The following is a 19,796-nucleotide window of genomic DNA, read 5'->3' on the forward strand; positions in this document are numbered from 1 at the left end:
GAACAGTTCCAATCACCCTTCCATGTGGTCCTCCCAGTCTTTTGTTCCCCATCCATTCTTGTGTGTAAGCTAGATGGTTAGTTTCCCAGTTCCTCCTCGCTGGACTGTTTTCTTCCTGGACTGAAAAAAGATGGCGAGAGAGATTATTTTTCTTCTCATGAATTTTCCCTCACTTTTTCTATGTTCTTTTTCGCCTCAACTTTCATTTGAAACCCTCTCTAATGAACTCGAGGTAAACCCCTTTCCTGCCTACCTTATCTCACAAGTGTGATCTCTGTCTTTTGTATCTTGGTAAGTCTATCACTAACCCTCCCAACAGTAAAAGGAATTTCTCAGCAAGGTCAACCAAACCAAGGATATTTAGAGAACATGATGGATTAAAAAAAATGTGGGAATGTTTTTCAAAAGGCAATGATAGTGGAAAATTTTAAATACCATAGCTATAAACCTATTTTCCAAGCTTCCCGGAGAAATTTTATCCTCATGAGATGTAGCATGTCAAATTTCAGGGAGATGTATTTTTGAGGGGTGCAGGGGGAACACAGATAAGAAGGGTTGGAATATCAGGCAATGACAAGGAAATCAGCTTCAACCTTAGCTATGGAGCACCTATTGCTTCTCTATAATTTGAAAAAAACAAAGTGGATCAGAATGGGTAGCTTGCATCTGGGATTAGAATCTGTCACCGTGTGGTTTATTACAAGAATTGCACAGCAGACTATTCATTGGAAGCAATAAATATGACTTACTGTATACACTCGTTCATAAGCTGAATTTTTTTAGTAAAAAAGGGAAGCACCAGAGAAGGGGGTCAGCTTATAAATGGGTATAGAGAAGGAGAGGTGGGACACAGCCCCTCCCCCCAACAGAGGGAGCAAGAAGAGGCAGCACAGCCAGCAGAGACATAAGGGAAGAGGTGGGACCAGAGTCTCTCTGCTTCTGGCCACGCTGCTCTTCCCCCAGCCTCTGAAGCAACTGCAGCTCCCAGGCTGGCAGGCTGCAGCTGTGGCCACGCTGCCCAGCCCGCCGGAGCACGCTCCAGCCAGGCCAGAGACAACTTCCCCGGCCCTCCCCAGATAAGGTGAGAAGGGATGGGATGGGGAGAGTGTGGGGGTCACGGACCGGGGGTGGGGTCATGTGGGGGGTGGTCACAGAGGTTACTCCCCTAACGCCCAGATTCTTCCCTCCCAAAAAATTTCCCCACCAGTTGCTGTCCCGGCCCGTCAGGGTAAGAAGCTGGCACGCCGGGACACTTTGTTTACTTAGGTTTACCTCCGTGCCTGCAGACGCTCGAGGTAAACAAACCATCTCAGCCCACCAGTGGCTTATCCTGATGGCCCGTGAGCCAAAGTTTGCTGACCCCTGAATTATAGGGTCGGCTTAAGAATGGGTCATAAAATGTTTCCGTTTTTACATATCCATCTTGGGGGGGGGTGTTGGCTTATAAACGAACCAGCTTATCATTGAGTATATACGGTACTTTGATTTTCCTTTAGGATTATTCTTTGTTGAAATAAAAGGAAGAAATTGAGATTTCGTCTATTAAAATATTTCATTTAAAAGCATATAGTCACTTAAATTCCAAAACATGCATACAAGAGAAGATCTTTTTCAAACTATGTTTTCATAGATATAAGGAGTTGTTACATTTTCTGTTGTGTTAAGTGAACATTATGTTATGAAAACAGAGCCTTGAGGGTTTTTTTAAATATCATAAAATGTATCTACAAGAGTGTGGATTTAATTTTAAGACTTTATGGTATACTTGTATGTGTGAACAAAATGGACAATTTAAAATATACTTTGCAGTCATGTAATGCACTCTGACTTTTCACTTCTGAAATGCCTGACTGTTAGTGGTCATCTGTACATTTTATGCATTTTTATGCACAACAGTGTGAGGATTGAAATTTGGTAAGTTTCTGTATAAGTCCTTTTACAATGTTGCAGTTAATTCTAGCAGTTGTCTTGTGGCATTGTGCAAAGTGGGTATTAACAAAAGATTGCTCTGCAGTCCTTGCTGACTAATGCAAGAAGATATTCAGCTCTTGTCAATGAATTTATCAGGAATTACAGATGGACTAGAAATTGCTTCTCAAAGTGATTACACCATTTGTACTACCGCATACTGATTTTACAGTAAAACTCTTGGCCACAAAAGTTGAGATGACCGCACAATTCATTTTACTGGGCACTGTTAAAAACAGCATTATCAAATCTTTCATGATGTTTCTCTCATCATATACTGGACTGTCTCAAAGAAATAAAGCCTCACTTGCTTTCTTGACAGCAGATAATAAATGAATGGATATAATTCAATTGGGGAGTTGAAAAATGCATTGAAAATAATGGGGCATAACATTCTAGGGTTAACATTTATTCATAGATGATGCAATTAAATAAAACAGGCATTAACTTCAAGGTCAGTCAGTAAAGTAATAAAATTGAATATTTTAATTGAATCGTAATTGCTTCCCGTTGATACATGCAAGTAAAGTAAAATAGATGTCAGCTCTGCAAATTATGGTTCTTCCTCCTAATTAATTTCTTAATTCTGTGTAGTTATCCAGGGTTTGGGCCTAGTTGTGGGTTTATCCACCCATCCAGCTTTCTTCAGAGCTGGTCACACTGAGGAAGAATCTGTATGATGTGATTAAATAACATGTAGTAAGGGTTTACAGTATATTCTTCTGCTTTAATCTATATTGTTATGAGACTCTATAAAGTAATCTATATCTTTCTTTAAGGAAAAAGAAATACCAAATAGTTAAAGTTAAGTTGGGTTCTATGATATATGATTATATATAAATATTGATAGTTCATTACATTGATAGAAAAAACAGGATTGGTAATTGCATCTAACTGATTATGAGAGCTTTCCTAGGTTAAATGTATACCAATAGAGAATCACAATTTGCAAGTGACTGGTTCTGAAGGTACTGTAAATTCATCTGGTTCTTAAGGCCTTTATTAAACCACAGTTTATATCCACTCCCCATATAGATTTCATTGGAAAGGATCACTTCTAAATTGAATGAAACTTCAAAGGAAATACATATTTTTCCTAAGAAAAATTGAAGTTGTTAGATAAGAGGAAGCTATACTTAGAAACTGAAAGCACGGTGACATTGCATTTTCACAGATTTTAACATAGCCTTAGACTATATTGCAAGTTTAATCTTGTGTACTTCCTACAGTATGGGTTTTTATTTGTAGATTGTGTACGTATTACATTACCATTATACGTTTCAAAACTATTCTGAATTCATGTGTGCCAAACAGGCAAATATAGTTTTCTTCATGCCTGGGGAAGCTGTGAAACTTATGAGTGATACAATGTGATATGCATTCTTCACAAATATAGTGCCAATCTATAAAAGGTGGAATAAGGACAACCCGGGGAATTACAGACCAGTCAGCTTAACTTCAGTACCTGGAAAGATAATGGAGCAAATAATTAAGCAATCAGTTTGCAAATACCTAAAGATAATAGAGTGATAAGTAACAGTCAGCATGGATTTGTCAAGAACAAATTGTCTCACCCCAACTGATTAGCTTTCTTTGACAGGGTAGCAAGCTTTGCGGATGGGGAGAAGTAGTAAATATGGTATATCTTGATTTTAATACAGCTTTTGATACTGTCTCAAGTGACCTTCTCATAAACAACCTAGGGAAATACAGCCTAGATGGAGCTACTATAAGGTGGGTGCATAACTGTTTGGGAAACTGTTCCCGGAGAGTAGTTATCAATGGTTCACAGTCAAGATGGAAGGGCATATCAATCCCACAGGGATCGGTCTTGGATCCGACTGTGTTCAATATCTTCATCAACAGTATAAGGGCATAGAGCGTACACTTATAAAGTGTGGGAGGGGTTGCAAGTGCTTTGGAGGATTGAATTAAAATTCAAAATTATCTGGACAAACTGGAGAAATGGTCTGAAGTAAGTACGATGAAATTCAGTAAGGACAAATGCAAAGTACTCCACTTAGGAAGGAACAATCAGTTGCACATACGTAAAACATGGGAAATGACTGCCTAGGAAGGAGTACTGTGAAATGAGATCTGCAGGGTCATAATGAATCACAAGCTAAATATGATTCAGCTGTGTAACACTGTTCCAAAAAAAAAGCAAACATCATTCTGGAATGTATTAGTAGGAGTGTTGTAAGCAAGACACGAGAAGTAATTCTTTCACTCTACTCCGTGCTGATTAGGTCTCAACTGAAGTATTATGTCCCGTTCTGGGTGCCACATTTCAGAAAAGATATGGACAAATTGGAGAAAGTCCAGAGAAGAGCAACAGAAATGATTAACGGTCTAAAAAATATGACCTATGAGGTAAAATAATAAAAATTGAGTTTGTTTAGTCAGGAGAAGAGAAGACTGAGGAGGAACATGATAACAGTTCTCAAGTACATAAAAGTTGTTACAAGGAGGCAGGAGGAAAATTGTTCTCTTTAACCTCTGAGGCTAGGACAAGAAGCAATGAACTTAAATTGCAGCAAGGGTGGTTTAGGTTGGACATTAGGAAAAACTTCCTAACTGTCAGAGTGGTTAAGCATGGGAATAAATTGCATAGGGAGGCTGTGGAATCTCCATCATTGGGAATTTTTAAGAGCAGGTTAGACAAATACCTGTCAGGGATGGTCTAGATCAGTGCTTCTCAAAGTCGGGCCGCCGCTTTTTCAGGGAAAGCCCCTGGCGGTCCGGGCTGGTTTGTTTACCTGCCGCGTGCGTAGATTCGGATGATCGTGGCTCCCACTGGCCGCGGTTTGCTGCTCCAGGCCAATGGAGGCTGCGGGAAGGGCGGCCAGCACATCCCTTGGCCCGTGCCACTGGTTTAGATAATACTTAGTCCTGCCTTGAGTGCAGGTGACTGAACCGGAAGACCTCTTGAGGTCCCTTCCAGTTCTGTGATTCTGTATCTATTTGTTATTGTGTCACATATTTGTAGCATGCATATTCCATGCTAAATTTTTAAGGGAAAATACTAGGTTTATTAAAGAAACTGGGTTGATTTTTTCAGAAAAGAAAGGTAGTGTGCTGATACACAGTCCATTTGGGTATAATGTGGATGGAAATTTGTAGAAGTTATATATATCTTAGTAGCAAACAAGTATACAACCAAATCCTGGATCCATTAAAATCAGTGGTTCAGGTATTAAACGAGTGTAAACTGGCATATCTCCATTGAAGTCAATGGAGTTATTCCAGAGTATCAGCTGAGGATCTATGCTAATAGGTTTTTTGCCATTGACTATGATGGTATGAGGATCCGGTCCATAGGAAATATGTAGGCATCCGGTTATACCATGTAAATAGGGTGGTTGTGATAGTTATAATCTCCTTAGCTCCATGATCATTGCATAAATTGAAAATCATTAGATAAATTTACTTTCTGCATCACTGTGGATATTGCTCATCTCTGTCCATAACATTGTTTCTCTTGCTATAGCACTTCATGGCAAAAAGCAAAGTAAGCTCAAAAACAATAAGCAAACAAAAGACAAATGCATTGTATAGACAAAATATGTGAAGGAATGGGGGCAGTAAAGTTTTATTACCACTTTTTCTGGAAAACCTGCACCAGTTGTGGCTGTACCACTCATGAATAATGATTTCTTTCCAAAACAGTAGTGATAAAATCTTTATAACACCTAACCCTATCATATATTCTATATTTGTAACATCATTGTGAACTATATCTTCTTGTCATAAATTCATGCATTTTGGATAGTATGTATATAGTTCCCCATTACTAAAATAATAATAAAAAATAAAAATATGCAAAATGGACACAATCTACCAGCACAGGTGACCAGATCTAAAGTATCAAAATAAGCAGGCAAACCTAGGCCAAAGGGGGGAAAAAATGATAGTAAACATAAAAAATACAAAAATGCAGATACAGTATTTCATTGATGAAAATTAAAAGAACGAATCAAAAATTTACAAATACTAAAAGAAATTGCAAATAAAGCATACAGAAATCTCTTCCTGTTCTATGGCTAATTAACAGATAACTGAATCTCCAACCCAGATTTGAATGCTTAGAAATAATGCACTGGTGGCCTGCTCCTGTGCAACTAAAATCAGCGGGAGCCTTGGTATTGATTTCAGTGGAACCAAGATTCTCTTGCGGTGCCCGATATAACCCCCAAAAGAAAATTAAAATATTTTAAAATGATTCTCATATTGGCCACAGTAATAATTGGATAGCATCTTATCTGAAATGCAGATTACATTATCAAATCTATACCAACACGAAGTTTCACTCTATTAATGACATACAGGAAAAAAAATGCCTGTTTCCATTTTAAAATCTAATTTATTTAAATTGTTTCAGCTTCACAAAATTTTAAATAAGCTGAGTCCGTTATCACCAAGTTCGAATGTTTGCCAGTTACTTGAAATTAGCAAAAACTTTATAATAATAATAATAATTAATATATCTTACATTTATGTAGTGACTTTCTTATTGAAGGATCCCAAAGTGCTTTACGAGCTATACTGTAGATATTGCTTCATCCGCTCCTGAAATGCAGCCATCTCTGATGGCGGAAACAATGTAGCCTAGGAAATAAGGGTAAATACTGTGTCCAGTGAAAAATATTGAATAATTTAGGTACAGTTGGCAGAACGTAACTATTCAGATTTTGTCAACATTCCTCCTCTTTCAAAAATCACCACTGGATTTTTATTAACTTCAAGTAGTTAGGACCTCTGTTTTTTTAAAGTTTCAGATGAAAGATGACACTTACAGTAGCATAGTGCCCCCTCAGAGCTAACTAGGATATTTGTTTTGTATTGACTGAGAAGGAGAAAAGTTACCTCGCACAACAGGTTCTGAGGTGCTATTGGACATGAAATTTTTTTCCATCCAAATACTGACTAGCTCCAGTTGTGTGCTCTGCTCCCAAGAACTGACTACATCATAGCCTAAAGTGATATGTCTGTTGACAAAACACAAAGGCAAAAAGCTAATACAGGAGCAAAGGCAGCCAGTTAAATGATTCCATTTACAAAAGGAAGGTCATCATCAATATTTACATCTCAATGAAAACCTAACTGTTCAGTCAAAATGAAAAATGGAAATACACAAACATTAAAAACACTTAAAAGAAAATTCAAAGATACAAAAAGAAATGCAGCAACAAAGGAGCCGCCACCTTCCAAACTGAAGAGACACTGCAAGTATAAACCGCTTTTATGCTGTGTGTGTGCGTGTGTCAGAGAGAGAGAGATACACATACACATACAGTATGTGGCTTGGCAAAGGCATATGTAAAAAAATAGTAGGGGTGCATTGGCAAATTTATCACTTCTGAATAATGGAGGAACTATAGACTTAGTTTTTTTTATAGCACCTCACTGTTATAAACAGCAGAGTTACAAACTGGCCAGTCAACCATGTACCTCATTTGGAACCAGAAGTGCACAATCAGGCAGCAGAAGAGCCAAGACCAAAAAAAAAGCAAATACAGTACAGTACTGTATTAAAAGTAAACTACAAAAAAAAGGAGAAAGCGGCATTTTTCCTCTTCGTAATAAAGTTTCAAAGCTGTATTAAGTCAATGTTCAGTTGTAAACTTTTGAAAAAATATCCATAATGTTCAGAGTTACGAACATTTCAGCGTTATTGAGGTGTTTGTAACTCTGATGTTCTACTGTATCTAAATACATAAACTTGCACAGACTGTGGTAGTATTTTATTACTATGAAACTGAATTATCTATATTCCCTTGTGCTTGATGAAGTTTCTTAGAAATGAAATCATACAGTAAAACAATACATTTTCCAGTTGACGCAGTGCAAAGGAAATAAGCCTTATTTTTTACAAGCATGGAAACTGGTTGCCCAAAGGGAATAAGTGAGAGAATTCCAGCTCAGTACATTTACTTTAGGATCAAAATGATTTTAAATATACAGGAACTGACTTCCAAAGGACAATGTTACAAAAAAAGTCCACTTTGATGTCTAAACTACTTTCATTTATTGTATTTGTTAAATATATTTTAATATATCTTGGCAGGTTTAGATCCAGATAAACATCTAGGAAAAACATTGGATCAAATGGAGCCTTATCTTTTGGAGGTAAGTATCACTTAAAGCATGCTCAAAATATGCAGTGTTTCAAAAGAGAAATTATATATATAGAAGCTCACTTAATAAAATTAACTTAATTCTGGAAACAGTTACTTACTTTCAGAAACAAGGTGTTAGGCTAAAGTTCGTTTTACAGAAGACATGGACATCTTCTGTGTACTTCATATGAGAATGGAACTCCTGTTAAAGTCAGTTGGCAAGAGGTGTCATATTGTATGTTTTGAAAAGTAAGGTAGAGGGTAAGAACCCTCAGTATTAAGGGCAAACTGACTTTTAGGTAATTATGATGGTCTTAAATACCCAAAAGTAATGTTAAAGTGGCTGATCATGACAGGGTCAGAATTAGATAAGTATCTAGTAGTACTGAGATATAAAACATTTTGGAGTTTGAAGTGGCAGCCATGTATTTGGGAATCTCTATGAAGCAGTTTTGTGCTCTGAAGCAGATGTGATGTGTGCACAACAATAAAGATTAATTTTAAGGGTTTTCTGGGAAGGTGTGGGCTGGAAAACTAAAGAAGGAATAAGTGGTTGTTTCCTTTCCCATAGCATCAAGGATGATGACTCCCTCAAAAGTCACCAACTCTCTTAGGAATAAGAGTAAAGAGTATGTATTGTAGTTAGAATATAGTTGATTATCTGCAATTTTTTTTTTAAAGTTTTCTAATTTTAACTAACAGGGATAGTATATGCTAAGCATCCAAATATAGACAATATTTACCCTGACACTTCATTTACAGGGAACTCTTTTCTCAGTATGGTCTCAGTAGCTTGTCTTGGCACTGAGATTATCTGAGAAAGAAAAATCTAGGCAGGAAACCTGCCTATATGCTAAAACATTTTATTGGCTGGAGTAACCTCCAAAGCCCGCTCCACTGAAAGGGGTCAGCTTGGAAAGACTGGAGCATGCACTTAGCCCCAGAAACATCGACCATATGCAGCCTCCCCACCATTCTTTGACCAGTTCAACTGCAACAGTTTTACTGCCAAAAGATCCCCCAGACTTGGAGTAGGGATGTAGCGGGAAGGATTTGTCCTGAAGTATATAATTAGTTTCTAGTGGAAAGGAATGGATTGTGTAATGTCCCCAGGAGCATTGGCGGGACTCTTTTCCTTACACAGACTAAAATTAGATAATCATTTGGCTGGATTTTTCGTTCTCCTGAACATGAAACACAACACCTAGATGTGTTGTTCACTATTTTGAGGAACCAAAGATTGCACATCTGAACCTGGTTTTCTATATTTAATTGTATGTCATGTGGAGTTGTGTGGCTGCAGAATGAAAGATGGATGCCACAACACAGACGCAAAGCCATCACCAAGATTACTTGTGGCCTTATACAGATGTTCAAACTTCTTTGTGACTTGAGTGTTTGTCAAGAAGGTTTTCCTTTAGGAATTATGTAAATAACTTTGCTGAATAGAATATCATCATAACCAACTATGTTTCTTGGAAGCTAAAATACACCACTAAGTTTTTTTTTTTTTTATGGAGATATCCCATCTCCTAGAACTGGAAGGGACCTTGAAAGGTCATCGAGTCCAGCCCCCTGCCTTCACTAGCAGGACCAAGTACTGATTTTGCCCCAGATTCCCAAGTGGCCCCCTCAAGGATTGAACTCACAACCCTGGGTTTAGCAGGCCAATGCTCAAACCACTGAGCTATCCCTCCCCCCCCACTGTTTAACAAAGAAACAGTGCTGTACCATGAGTTTTACAGATGAGGAAACTGAGTTACTGTGAGGTGAAATGATTTGGCCAAAGCAGCATAGGAAGTTAGTGTGAGAACTTGGACTAGAACCCAGTTTTACCAACTCCCAATCTGGTGCTCGAACCACTAAAGCATGCTAGCTCCTTGTGTTTACCACTTGCCGGTTACATTTCTGGGATAGCTTCACATTTTATAACATCTGCCCAGAAACATAACTGTTGCAATATTTAACTGCTGATTCAGTTTTTGCTCCTTGTCTTCTGTGTGTGGTGGGCTACCAAGTAATGCCCACTAGCTCATATTGCATTTGAGGCTTGGTATCCAAACCAGAATCCACGTGCAGTCCTGACCAAATCAGTACAAGATAAGACTTTGGCATTTGTTTAGCACAACAAGAAAGAAACCTCTCTCTGGGAAGCAGGTTTATTGACTAGCATGTGTTAGCTATGTGAGTGTACTACACAGGATGCAGTGGAGATGGCTTGGGAATGGTAAATTCACTACGTTCATTATTTGGAGACTCTCTGAGGCCAAAGGTAATGATAGACAGTTATGTGTAGATTAAGACCATAATAAACACTAAAGTGGTTTATTTTTTCCCACTGACTTCTGAAGTTCCCTTAAAAACAATGTTTCCATTATGCAGAAGTTGTTTCTACAAGATTCTGATAACTGTTTGCAAATGAGGTAATAAGATACTTTTGTGGTGATCATGGAATTATGAATAATGTACTTCAGCTCAGACTGTGTACAAGAAGCAAAAGGAACTGGAGCTTGGGGTACTTGGTGAGGGAGAGTAGAGGAATAATGTCTGGCTGTTGGAACCCTGCTAGATTAATAGGAGTGGGAAGATGCCCTAGAAATGGGGTGGTGAATCAGTGAACCCAGACAATATGAGGAAAGATGGTAGGATGGACCTGACCAATCTCTGGGAGCAAGAAGGGTGTCTCTGGCAAGAAACAAAGTGAGAGGTGAAAGCAGGAGAGAGGGAGAGAAACACACACACATGATAAGTAAGCCTTTCCTATGTTATTTTTCATATCTAATGTAAGTGTCAAGATATTAATTAGTTGCATAATAGTGACAACAAATTTATCTATGTTGTTCCACAACAGAAACTTCATCCTTGTGAACAAAGAGGGCCAGATCCTCAACTATTGCACATTGGCATTGTTCCATGACCAATAGCTCTGTGATAGGGGTTTTCAAACTTCATTGTACTGCAACCCCCGTCTGACAACAAAAATGACTACACAACCTCAGGAGCGGGGACCGAAGCCTAAGCCCGCCCGAGCCCCACCGCCCCAGGTGTGTGTGTGTGTGTGGGGGGGAGCGCAAAGCCAAAGCCCAAGGGCTTCAGCCCCAGGAAGGGGGCCTGTAACCTGAGCCCTGCTGCCCAGGACTGAAGCCCTCGGGCTTTGGTTTTGGCCCCAGCAAGTCTAAGCCAGTACTGGCGTCCCCATTAAAATGGGGTCGCAACCCACTTTGGGGTCCTGACCCACAGTTTGGAACCGCTGCTCTATGACCAGTTACACAATCTGAGGAGCTTACCCCTTTGTGAATAAGAAAATGGGAAGTATTTTTAACAGCATAATAATTGTGTCTTCAAACTATTGCATGACCATTCAATAATTGATTTTAAATAATTTTGCTTATAGGCTAAAACATATTTCCAATATTTACTTTGTATATGTGAATGAGAGAGAGAAAAATGATGGTGGTGTTAGTCCTTTTTGATTATTTTATTTGCCTCACACATTTTTCCCAATCCTTGTTGTCTATGGTATCCAAAGTTTCAAAGTAATTCTTACCAAAAATGTGAGCTTGGAGCATAATGTAACTGGTAATGAAGTAGAGAACATTTCACTGCTATGAATGCAGCACGTAGTAGTAGTGACCAGAAGTCATTGCTGTCTGATGTCTGTTCAATGACCTGTGTAAAATGAGTTGGCAGTCTCATTGCAGCTCCTAGTATACTGGTTCATGCATCACAAAAACTCTGTGGCTCCTTGTTGACCATCTCAAAAGAAAGGCAAGGACTGAATGGGTATAAAGGACAGAACTAACTTCTTACCAGGGTATCCCTCCAGGAGAGTACTGAAATAAGTTGGCAGGACAGCATGAGGAAGCTTACACAGCTAACATTGTTCTGTAGCTCTTTTTGTGGTATGCATGCTATAAAAGTCAGCACAAATAAATTACTTTGACTAGATAGGTGTCTTTGATTTAATGAAACTGAAGCATTAACTACAAACTGAAGATAAATGCTTGGGTTTATGAATTTTAAAAACTTATTTTCTAGCAACCTGATGAGGTCTTTCACATCAGAAACACTGACAGACACGAAGGGATAAAGAGAGAGCCCAGACATCATGGTGAGGGGGCAGAGAGGGGACATGATGCCTCAGCCAAATCAAGGAAAATATCACATTAATTCCATTAATAAGGCTGCAGCTCTCACAGACCCCCATAGGCAGGAGGAGCACAGAGGCTCCTGGTTCCCTCGGGGCAGAATGTCTCTATCTGCGGAGCCCTTTCAGACCCACCTGCTCAGTTCCCCAAGAGCTGTGATAATAGAGGCCATCTCCAGGCTCTCCTTTTTCATTGCTGCTGTTTGTGCTCCTCTCATCCTAGTCCTGTATATCTAAGGTATTTATATAACCCACCATGACTGCACTATTCGAGTGCCTCACAAGATTTCATATATCTATGAAATATAGCCAGCTAGGTTGTGAGGTACGTCCATTTTACAGATGAGGGAACTGAGGCACATAGAGACTACAGGCCAGATTTTCAAAGGTGTTTAGTCACCAAAAGATGCAGATATGCATTTATTGGGATTTTTTGAATAGCACCTAAGCAGGGTAGGCACCTAACTGACACTGAAATTAATGTGAGTCGGGTGCCTAACTTGCTTAGACACTTTTGAAGATCCCACTAGAGGTGGAGATAGGTGCCAGCTACCTTAGTAAATCTTGAGCAAAGTGACTTTCTTAAGGCCACCCGTAAAATCTGTGGTGTAGGAGGGAATTAAACTGAGGTCTCCCAAGTCCCAGGCTAACACACTAACCACTGAACCACCTTTTCTTTCCGGGCCACGCTCCCACTGTGAAAACCCTTCGTGGCTGCAGTTACAGAGACAGAGGCACTTTGCCCCCCAAAATGCCCCATTGTCTCTATGCTCTGATTTCTGATAGGCAAGAAAGGTGAATGATTTTATAAACACACACCTCTAGTCTCTATGGTTTATGCTCCAGCCATATATTAGATTAATCTAGCTGAGTCCGTAGAGACTATTCATGTTTAAATGTAGAGGGTTCCACTTCCTGTTTTCTTATTCTTTCCTGGGGAGATTCTGGCTTAGCCCATGAAAAAGCACTTAAAATCAAGAGTCTCCTGGTGTGGAGAGTGACAGAATGGGCCTGCAGTGCTCTCATTGTGCCATATATGTGGCTGTGATGCCACCTTCTTGCCCCAAACTCTGATGTTCTGTGACCAGAGGCAAAAGCATCAGGGTTGAGTTGTTGCATAAAAAACCCCCCAAAACACTATTTTCCTTTCTCCCCGTCAGCAGTGGAGATAGCACTAATAGCAGGTGTAAAAAGCTATTTTCTTTTTGCTGGTAGAGTTTGGCTGTGAAATGAGCTTTCTGAAAAAGGTAGGTTAAACCAAAGGATTCGATTTAAAACCTTTGTCTTTGGGAAACATTTCCCATAATAACCAAAGTGATGCGAGGAGAGGGGAAGAAGAGAGAGACATTGGATAGGGGAGAGCCAAGGGAATAAAGGGGCATGATTGCTGCTTCCCCCCTCAGTTCCTTCTTACTGCTCATGGTGAGAGGTGGAGCTCCCTGCTGCTTCTGAAAGCTGAACTTTGGCTAGACAGCCTTTGTAAAAAAGAAGAAAAAATCTTGTATATAGTTGTAGGTTATTTAGTTTAGTGTTAATTTAGTGTAGTGAGTAAGTTAGTTTAAATTGGGATTCACTATGGAGAAATCCCCAAGTTTTAAATGTGTCGTGCAGGGCCAAGACCCCTCTTAGCGATAAGCACAAAAGTTGCCTAATCTGCTTAGGTGAGCGACATGAGGGACAAATGTTCTATTTGTACCTCCTTTGAGACAAGAATGAAAAAAAAGAGGGATTTCCTCCTTAAAATACATCTTCTCAAGAAGGCAATGCATCCTAGAGGGTCCTTCTGGCTGCCTAGCCATGTATATGTTGAAAGATTCTTGTGCTGCCTTTCGATCACTGGGTATCTACACTCCAGTAACAAAGAGGAAGCAGTTCAAGTCCCAAACAGAGTACAGATCTTACCACTATCAGAGATTTCAGAATGCCTCTAGAAGTTGATCTAAGCCTCCTAGACATCGCCCATTGGCATTGTCCACAACACACCTTTCTACACCAGACTTTGATGACTTTGAAGCAGTCATTTTGATATCTCAGTTGAGGACAATGTCTCATCTTCTACATACATCCAAACCCTGTATTGTGGAAGTACCTTTCTCTCTTTTACAATGCATTGGTAGAGATTACATCAGACAAGTGGGTCATCAGCCCAGAAAAGGAGGGTTACGTTATCCAGCTCACCCTCCTCCCTTTCCCCAATCCACCTTTCAGGAATCTGTCTTACAAGACTATTTTAGATCAAGAATTATAGTCTCTATTGGAATTGGGGGCAATAGAGGAAGTTCCTTACCAACACAGAGGGAAAGGCTTCTTTTCCTGCTGTTTCCTGATTCTCACAAAGAGAGATGGTTTTAAGAAATCTGATTGAATTTATCCAAAAGATGAAATTTAGGATGGTCACCATGGTATCTGTTGTCCCTTCCTTGGAGACTGGAAATTGGTGTTTGCCAGTGACCTGCAAAATGCTTCTTGTCATGTGGAAGTACATCCCAGCCACTGAAAATATCTTCAATTCATGGTACCCATCATGCACTACCAATACACCGTGCTATTCTTCAGCCTATTGTTAGCCCACAGGGTGTTTTCCAAGTGTATGATAACGATAGCAGACCATCTGTGCCATGTAGGAGTTCAAATATTTCCTGACCTAGGCGATTGGCTAGTTTAGGAAGGGTCAAGGTCTCCCGTCCATAACAGCATCCTCCTTCTCAGACATCTGTTCTGTTGTCTAGGTCTAATATTGAATGTACAGCAATCAAAATTACATCAAACACAGCAAATACGTTTCATAGGGACTGATATCAGTGCCACGACTGCCATGGCTTACTTCCTGATGGACAGGTTCCAGTTCATAGCCTCTGTCTGAGAGCTCAAGACCAACTTGAGAACAACGGTGCATTCTTGTCTACAGCTCTTGGGACATATGGTCTTTTGTATGTACATGACTTAACATGCCAGAATTCACCTCATATGTCTGCAGGCCTGGCTACTGTCCAAGCATACATTCGCTGGACATACTCATTTACATACCCGTATGAGTGTGTAAGTCCCTGAATTGGTGGTGAGACCCTCAGAATGTATGCATAGGAGTTCCTTTCCTGCCACCAAAGCCAATTATGACATTGATAGGAGACGTGTCCACTAGGTGTTGGGGACCCATCTGGGCAAACTTCAGGTTCAAGCCCTTTGGATGCCTCTGGAACTTTCATTCCATATAAATATGCAGGAACTTTGAGGTATCGGGCCTCTGAGATGTTCATTTTCAAGTTCTCACTGACAATGCCATTAGTATGTTTTATCAGAACAAGCAGGAAGGTGCAATGTCATCTCAGCTGTGCCAGAGAGCAATCCACTTCTGCATAAAGAACAGTATCTTCCTAAAGGCCTTTCATCTCCCAGGGTTGAGGAACACTATTGTGAATTCCCTCAATAGGAATTTCATAGACCATCACAAATGCTCAATAAAAAGGGGTGCTCTGCAAGGAAGCTTCCATGAATGGGAATACCCAATAACAGACTTGCAACCACTCTAAACACCAAATGGAAGAGATTTTCTTCCAGGTTCTGACACAGATGCCTTTCTTCATGTCGTACCACTTGCGGTACATTTTTCCTCCATCCCTCTAATTCCTAGGATGATCAGGAAGCTCAGAAGAGACAAAGCAGCCTCATAGCATTTACCTGGCCACGGCAGTGCTGAAACAAAGATTTACATCAACTCTCCATTCATCCACCACCTCTGCGTGAGGATCTTTTGTCTCAAAAATCAAGGCAAATCACAGCACCCAAACTTGCAATCTCTTTACCTAACAACATGGATGATCTCTGGTTGAGCAATGAAGAAAGAGTTTGCTGCTGAGAAGTCCAAGCCATTCCGGTGAACAGCAGAAAAAATTCCACCAGAACCACTTATGCAGCATAATGGAAAAGGTTTTCAATCTGGGCAGAATCTCATCAGCTATCTCCTGATAATACAGACATTAGACATATACTAGACTACCTGCATAGTGTCAGGTCAGTGAGAGTCCATTTAGCAACCATTTCTGCAATACACCCCACCAGAGGATGGGGTTTTTTGTAGCCCTTGATATTTGGATTTTTAAAGGGTCTTATCAATGTGTACTCTTCAGTGTCCAATGCATTACCTTTATGGGACATAAACTTAATATTGATGTGTCCCCCCTTTTAACCTTTCTCCTGCAATTGCTGTCAATTAAGACATTGGTTTTGGTGGCAATTACCTCTGTAAAGAAGGTGTCAAAGTGCCAGGCACTTCTAGCTGACCCTTCTTTCTCTCAGCTTGGCCGGTCTTAAGATTCCTTCTTTCACGACCTGCCTATCTCTGAAATCTCTTTGCCAGAGGGCTACTTTCCCTTCCTTACATTCAGGGTGGAGTTTATTGAGCCATTTATGTCCCAATCCTGCAGTAGTAATTATCCTGTAGCTCTCTGCAAACAGAGTGAAGCAAAAGGAGAATGTTGCACCCTATATTATTGAGAAAATGCTGTTACCCAGTTAAAACCTCAAACATTTATTTAAAAATTAAGTGATTTTCTTTCCATGAAGAATTATCAAACCTCACAGCCCTGAAAAGTGCCATTGTTGAATATGTGAGGAGTTTCCACACAAGATTGTTACCTACATGGTACTTTTATTGATTCATGGGTAGTTGAAAGTAGTCTATTGACCATTACATTTCAAAATTCATTCATTATTTTGATGTCAGAGGTCAGTATTTAGAATATGGTCCTACAGTATTATTTTTGACATCATAACTTCTGCCTAGAGCAATAGAAAACAGTACACCCCAATGAACCCACTACAGTAACTCCTCACTTAAAGTCATCCTGGTTAATGTTATTTCATTGTTATGTTGCTGATCAGTTAGAGAACATGCTCATTTAAAGTTGCGCAATGCTCCCTTATAATGTAGTTTGGCAGCTGCCTGCTTTGTCCACTGCTTGCAGGAAGAACAGCCCATTGGAGCTACTTGGGGGGACTTGGAACCAGGGGGGACCGGCAACCCCATATCAGCTCCCCATTCCCCTAAGTTCCCTGTGCAGCAGCCGCCCAACAGGCTATCAATTGCCATCAGTTCAGCTGTCCCTCCCCCCACTGCCATGTGCTGCTCCTGCACTCTGCCTTGGAGCTGCTCCCTGGAGCCTCCTGCTTGCTGTGCGGGGAGAGGTAGGGGAGGTGGTAAGAGGGGGACTAATGTCAGGGTGTCCCTTTCCCTCCTGCTCCTGCACCCCGCTTACCCCATTTCCATAGAGCAGGGGGAGAGGGGAAACATGACAGGGCTCAGGATGGAGGGAGCTTCCTGGCAGCAGCTTCTGTCTCAACTTGCTGATCTACTTAAAAAGGCAATGTACTTAGAGTAGGGTCAGCGTACTTAAAGGGGCTTTGTGAATCTCTCTCACACACAGGGTGTGTGTCTCTGTCTGCTATGCTGTCTCCCCTTCCTCCATTCATGCTGCCTTGTACAGTGTGAGGCTACATTAACATCAATGGGTTAATCCTTGAGGGCTCAACTGATTGCTAGTTCATCATTTAGCAGTAAGGCATTCCCTGGGAAATATCGCACCTTCTGACTTCACCACCTCAGCAAAGCTTGACAATCATCATCGCTGTGTACCAGTATTAAATTGTTTGTTTAAAACTTATAGTGTGTGTGTGTTTGTGTGTGTGTGTATATTGTCTGGTGGAAAAAAATTCCCTGGAACCTAACCCCCCCCATTTACATTATTTCTTATGGGGAAATTGGATTTGCTTAACATCATTTCGCTTGAAGTTGCATTTTTCAGGAACATAACTACAACGTTAAGCGAGGAGTTACTCTAAGGCCAAAATGTTTTCATGTCGCAATTTTAGGTATGGAGAGAATTGTGTGTAGAGTAGTTAGAGGACTCTCTAGCTGTGGTTTTGTAGAATCAGTTTCTCTGTAGACAGAGATTGACTCTGCCTGAGTAATTTCATTAGATGTTTGGGATTATACAGTTTTCTGGCTAATAAAGTTAAATAAAGTAACTGTCTCTTATGTTTAAAATGAATAAGTGTGTAATAGATTCCCACTTTGGTGCTTCATTTTCCATTTGGAAAAACATGTTGTCACCTGATTTTCAGCTACTTCTTATAGCTTTAATTTATATGTTTAAGTCAAACCATATGTGTTGGATAGAAATTGGTCTCCCTTTTATATTAAATGGCAGGTGATTTCTGATGCCATATTAACTGTAAAATGGACATTAGCTAAAGTGAGATCTATTAAATGGAACAAACTTTGAATTAATTACCGTATATACTCGATCATAAGCTGGTTCGTTTATAAGCCGACCCCCCCAAGATGAATAAGTAAAAATGGAAAATTTTTATAACCTGTTCATAAGCCGACCCTATAATTCAGGGGTCGGCAAACTTTGGCTCACGGGCCATCAGGATAAGCTGCTGGTGGGCCAAGATGGTTTGTTTACCTCGAGCGTCTGCAGGCACGGAGGTAAACCTAAGTAAACAAAGTGTCCCGGCGTGCCAGTTGCTTACCCTGACGGGCCGGGACAGCAACTGGTGGGGAATTTTTTTCGGGGGGAGAAGCTGGGAGTCAGGGGAGTAACCCCTGTGACCACCCCCCACAAGACATACCCCTAGCCCGGGACCCCCACACTCTTCCCATCCCTTCCCTTCCCACCTTATCTGGGGAGGGCCAGGGGACGATGTCTCTGACCTGGCTGGAGCTGCTCCGGCAGGCTGGGCAGCACGGCCGCAGCCTGCTCCGGCGGGCCAGACCGGGCGGCGCGGCCACAGCATGTTCCAACATGCTGGGCCGGGCGGCACAGCTGCAGCCTGTTCTGGGGGGGCCGGGCGGGCGGCACGGCTGCAGCCTGCCAGCCTCGGAGCTGCAGCTGCTTCGGAGGCTGGGGGGAGAGCAGTGTGACCAGAAGCGGAGAGACTCTGGCCCCGCCTCTTCCCTTCTGGCTCTGCTGGCTGTGCTGCCTCTCCTTGCTCCCTCTGTTGAGGGGAGGGGCTGTGTCCCACCTCTCCCTCTCTATACCCGTTCATAAGCCAACCCCCTTCTCTGGTGCTTCCCTTTTTTCACTAAAAAAAATTCGGCTTATGAATGAGTATATACAGTAAGTTCTTTTCTGATTTATATCCTGGAGATTAAGGTTATGAGTGGAATGATGTTCTTCTGTGGCTTCTATTTTATTATGGATAAGGCCCTATGTGAATTGCAGGATGATTGTCAAAAAATTGCAGCTGAGTTGCAGACAAACCATGGAAAATTGCGGAAAAGTAGTAACAGACTTTATTATTTGCAATAAAAAAGTCATTATTACTTTTCTGCAATTTTCCGCTGGTGGGGGTCTGGGGCTGAGAATGAGAACAGGGGGCTGGATAGTGCGGGCTCCCACTGTCGGCCGCCCGGGACTGAGAGTGGCCACTCGAGGCTGACAGCGGGGGAGCCCACTCTCAGCCCTGTGGTGGCCAGGACTCCTGCTGTCAAAATTATGGTGGAAACCTAATATTGCAGAATTTGCAATTTCCTCAATATCGGAAGTTAAGTAGGGCCA

At 40.9% G+C, this 19,796-nt stretch overlaps 1 protein-coding gene across 6 annotated transcripts in view; it reads left to right on the plus strand.

Annotated features, from left to right (window-relative positions):
- DPH6 (diphthamine biosynthesis 6) overlaps positions 1 to 19,796 on the plus strand; it is a 356,254-nt gene that overhangs the window by 119,426 nt on the left and 217,032 nt on the right. For all 6 annotated transcript variants that reach the window (XM_065593241.1, XM_065593239.1, XM_065593243.1 and 3 more), the window contains one exon: positions 8,036 to 8,097. In XM_065593241.1, coding sequence (XP_065449313.1) covers positions 8,036 to 8,097 — 62 coding nt within the window. The remainder of the gene's footprint in view (positions 1 to 8,035; positions 8,098 to 19,796) is intronic.

This window comes from Chrysemys picta, chromosome 4 (assembly GCF_011386835.1).
Source record: "Chrysemys picta bellii isolate R12L10 chromosome 4, ASM1138683v2, whole genome shotgun sequence".
NCBI lineage: Eukaryota > Metazoa > Chordata > Testudines > Emydidae > Chrysemys > Chrysemys picta.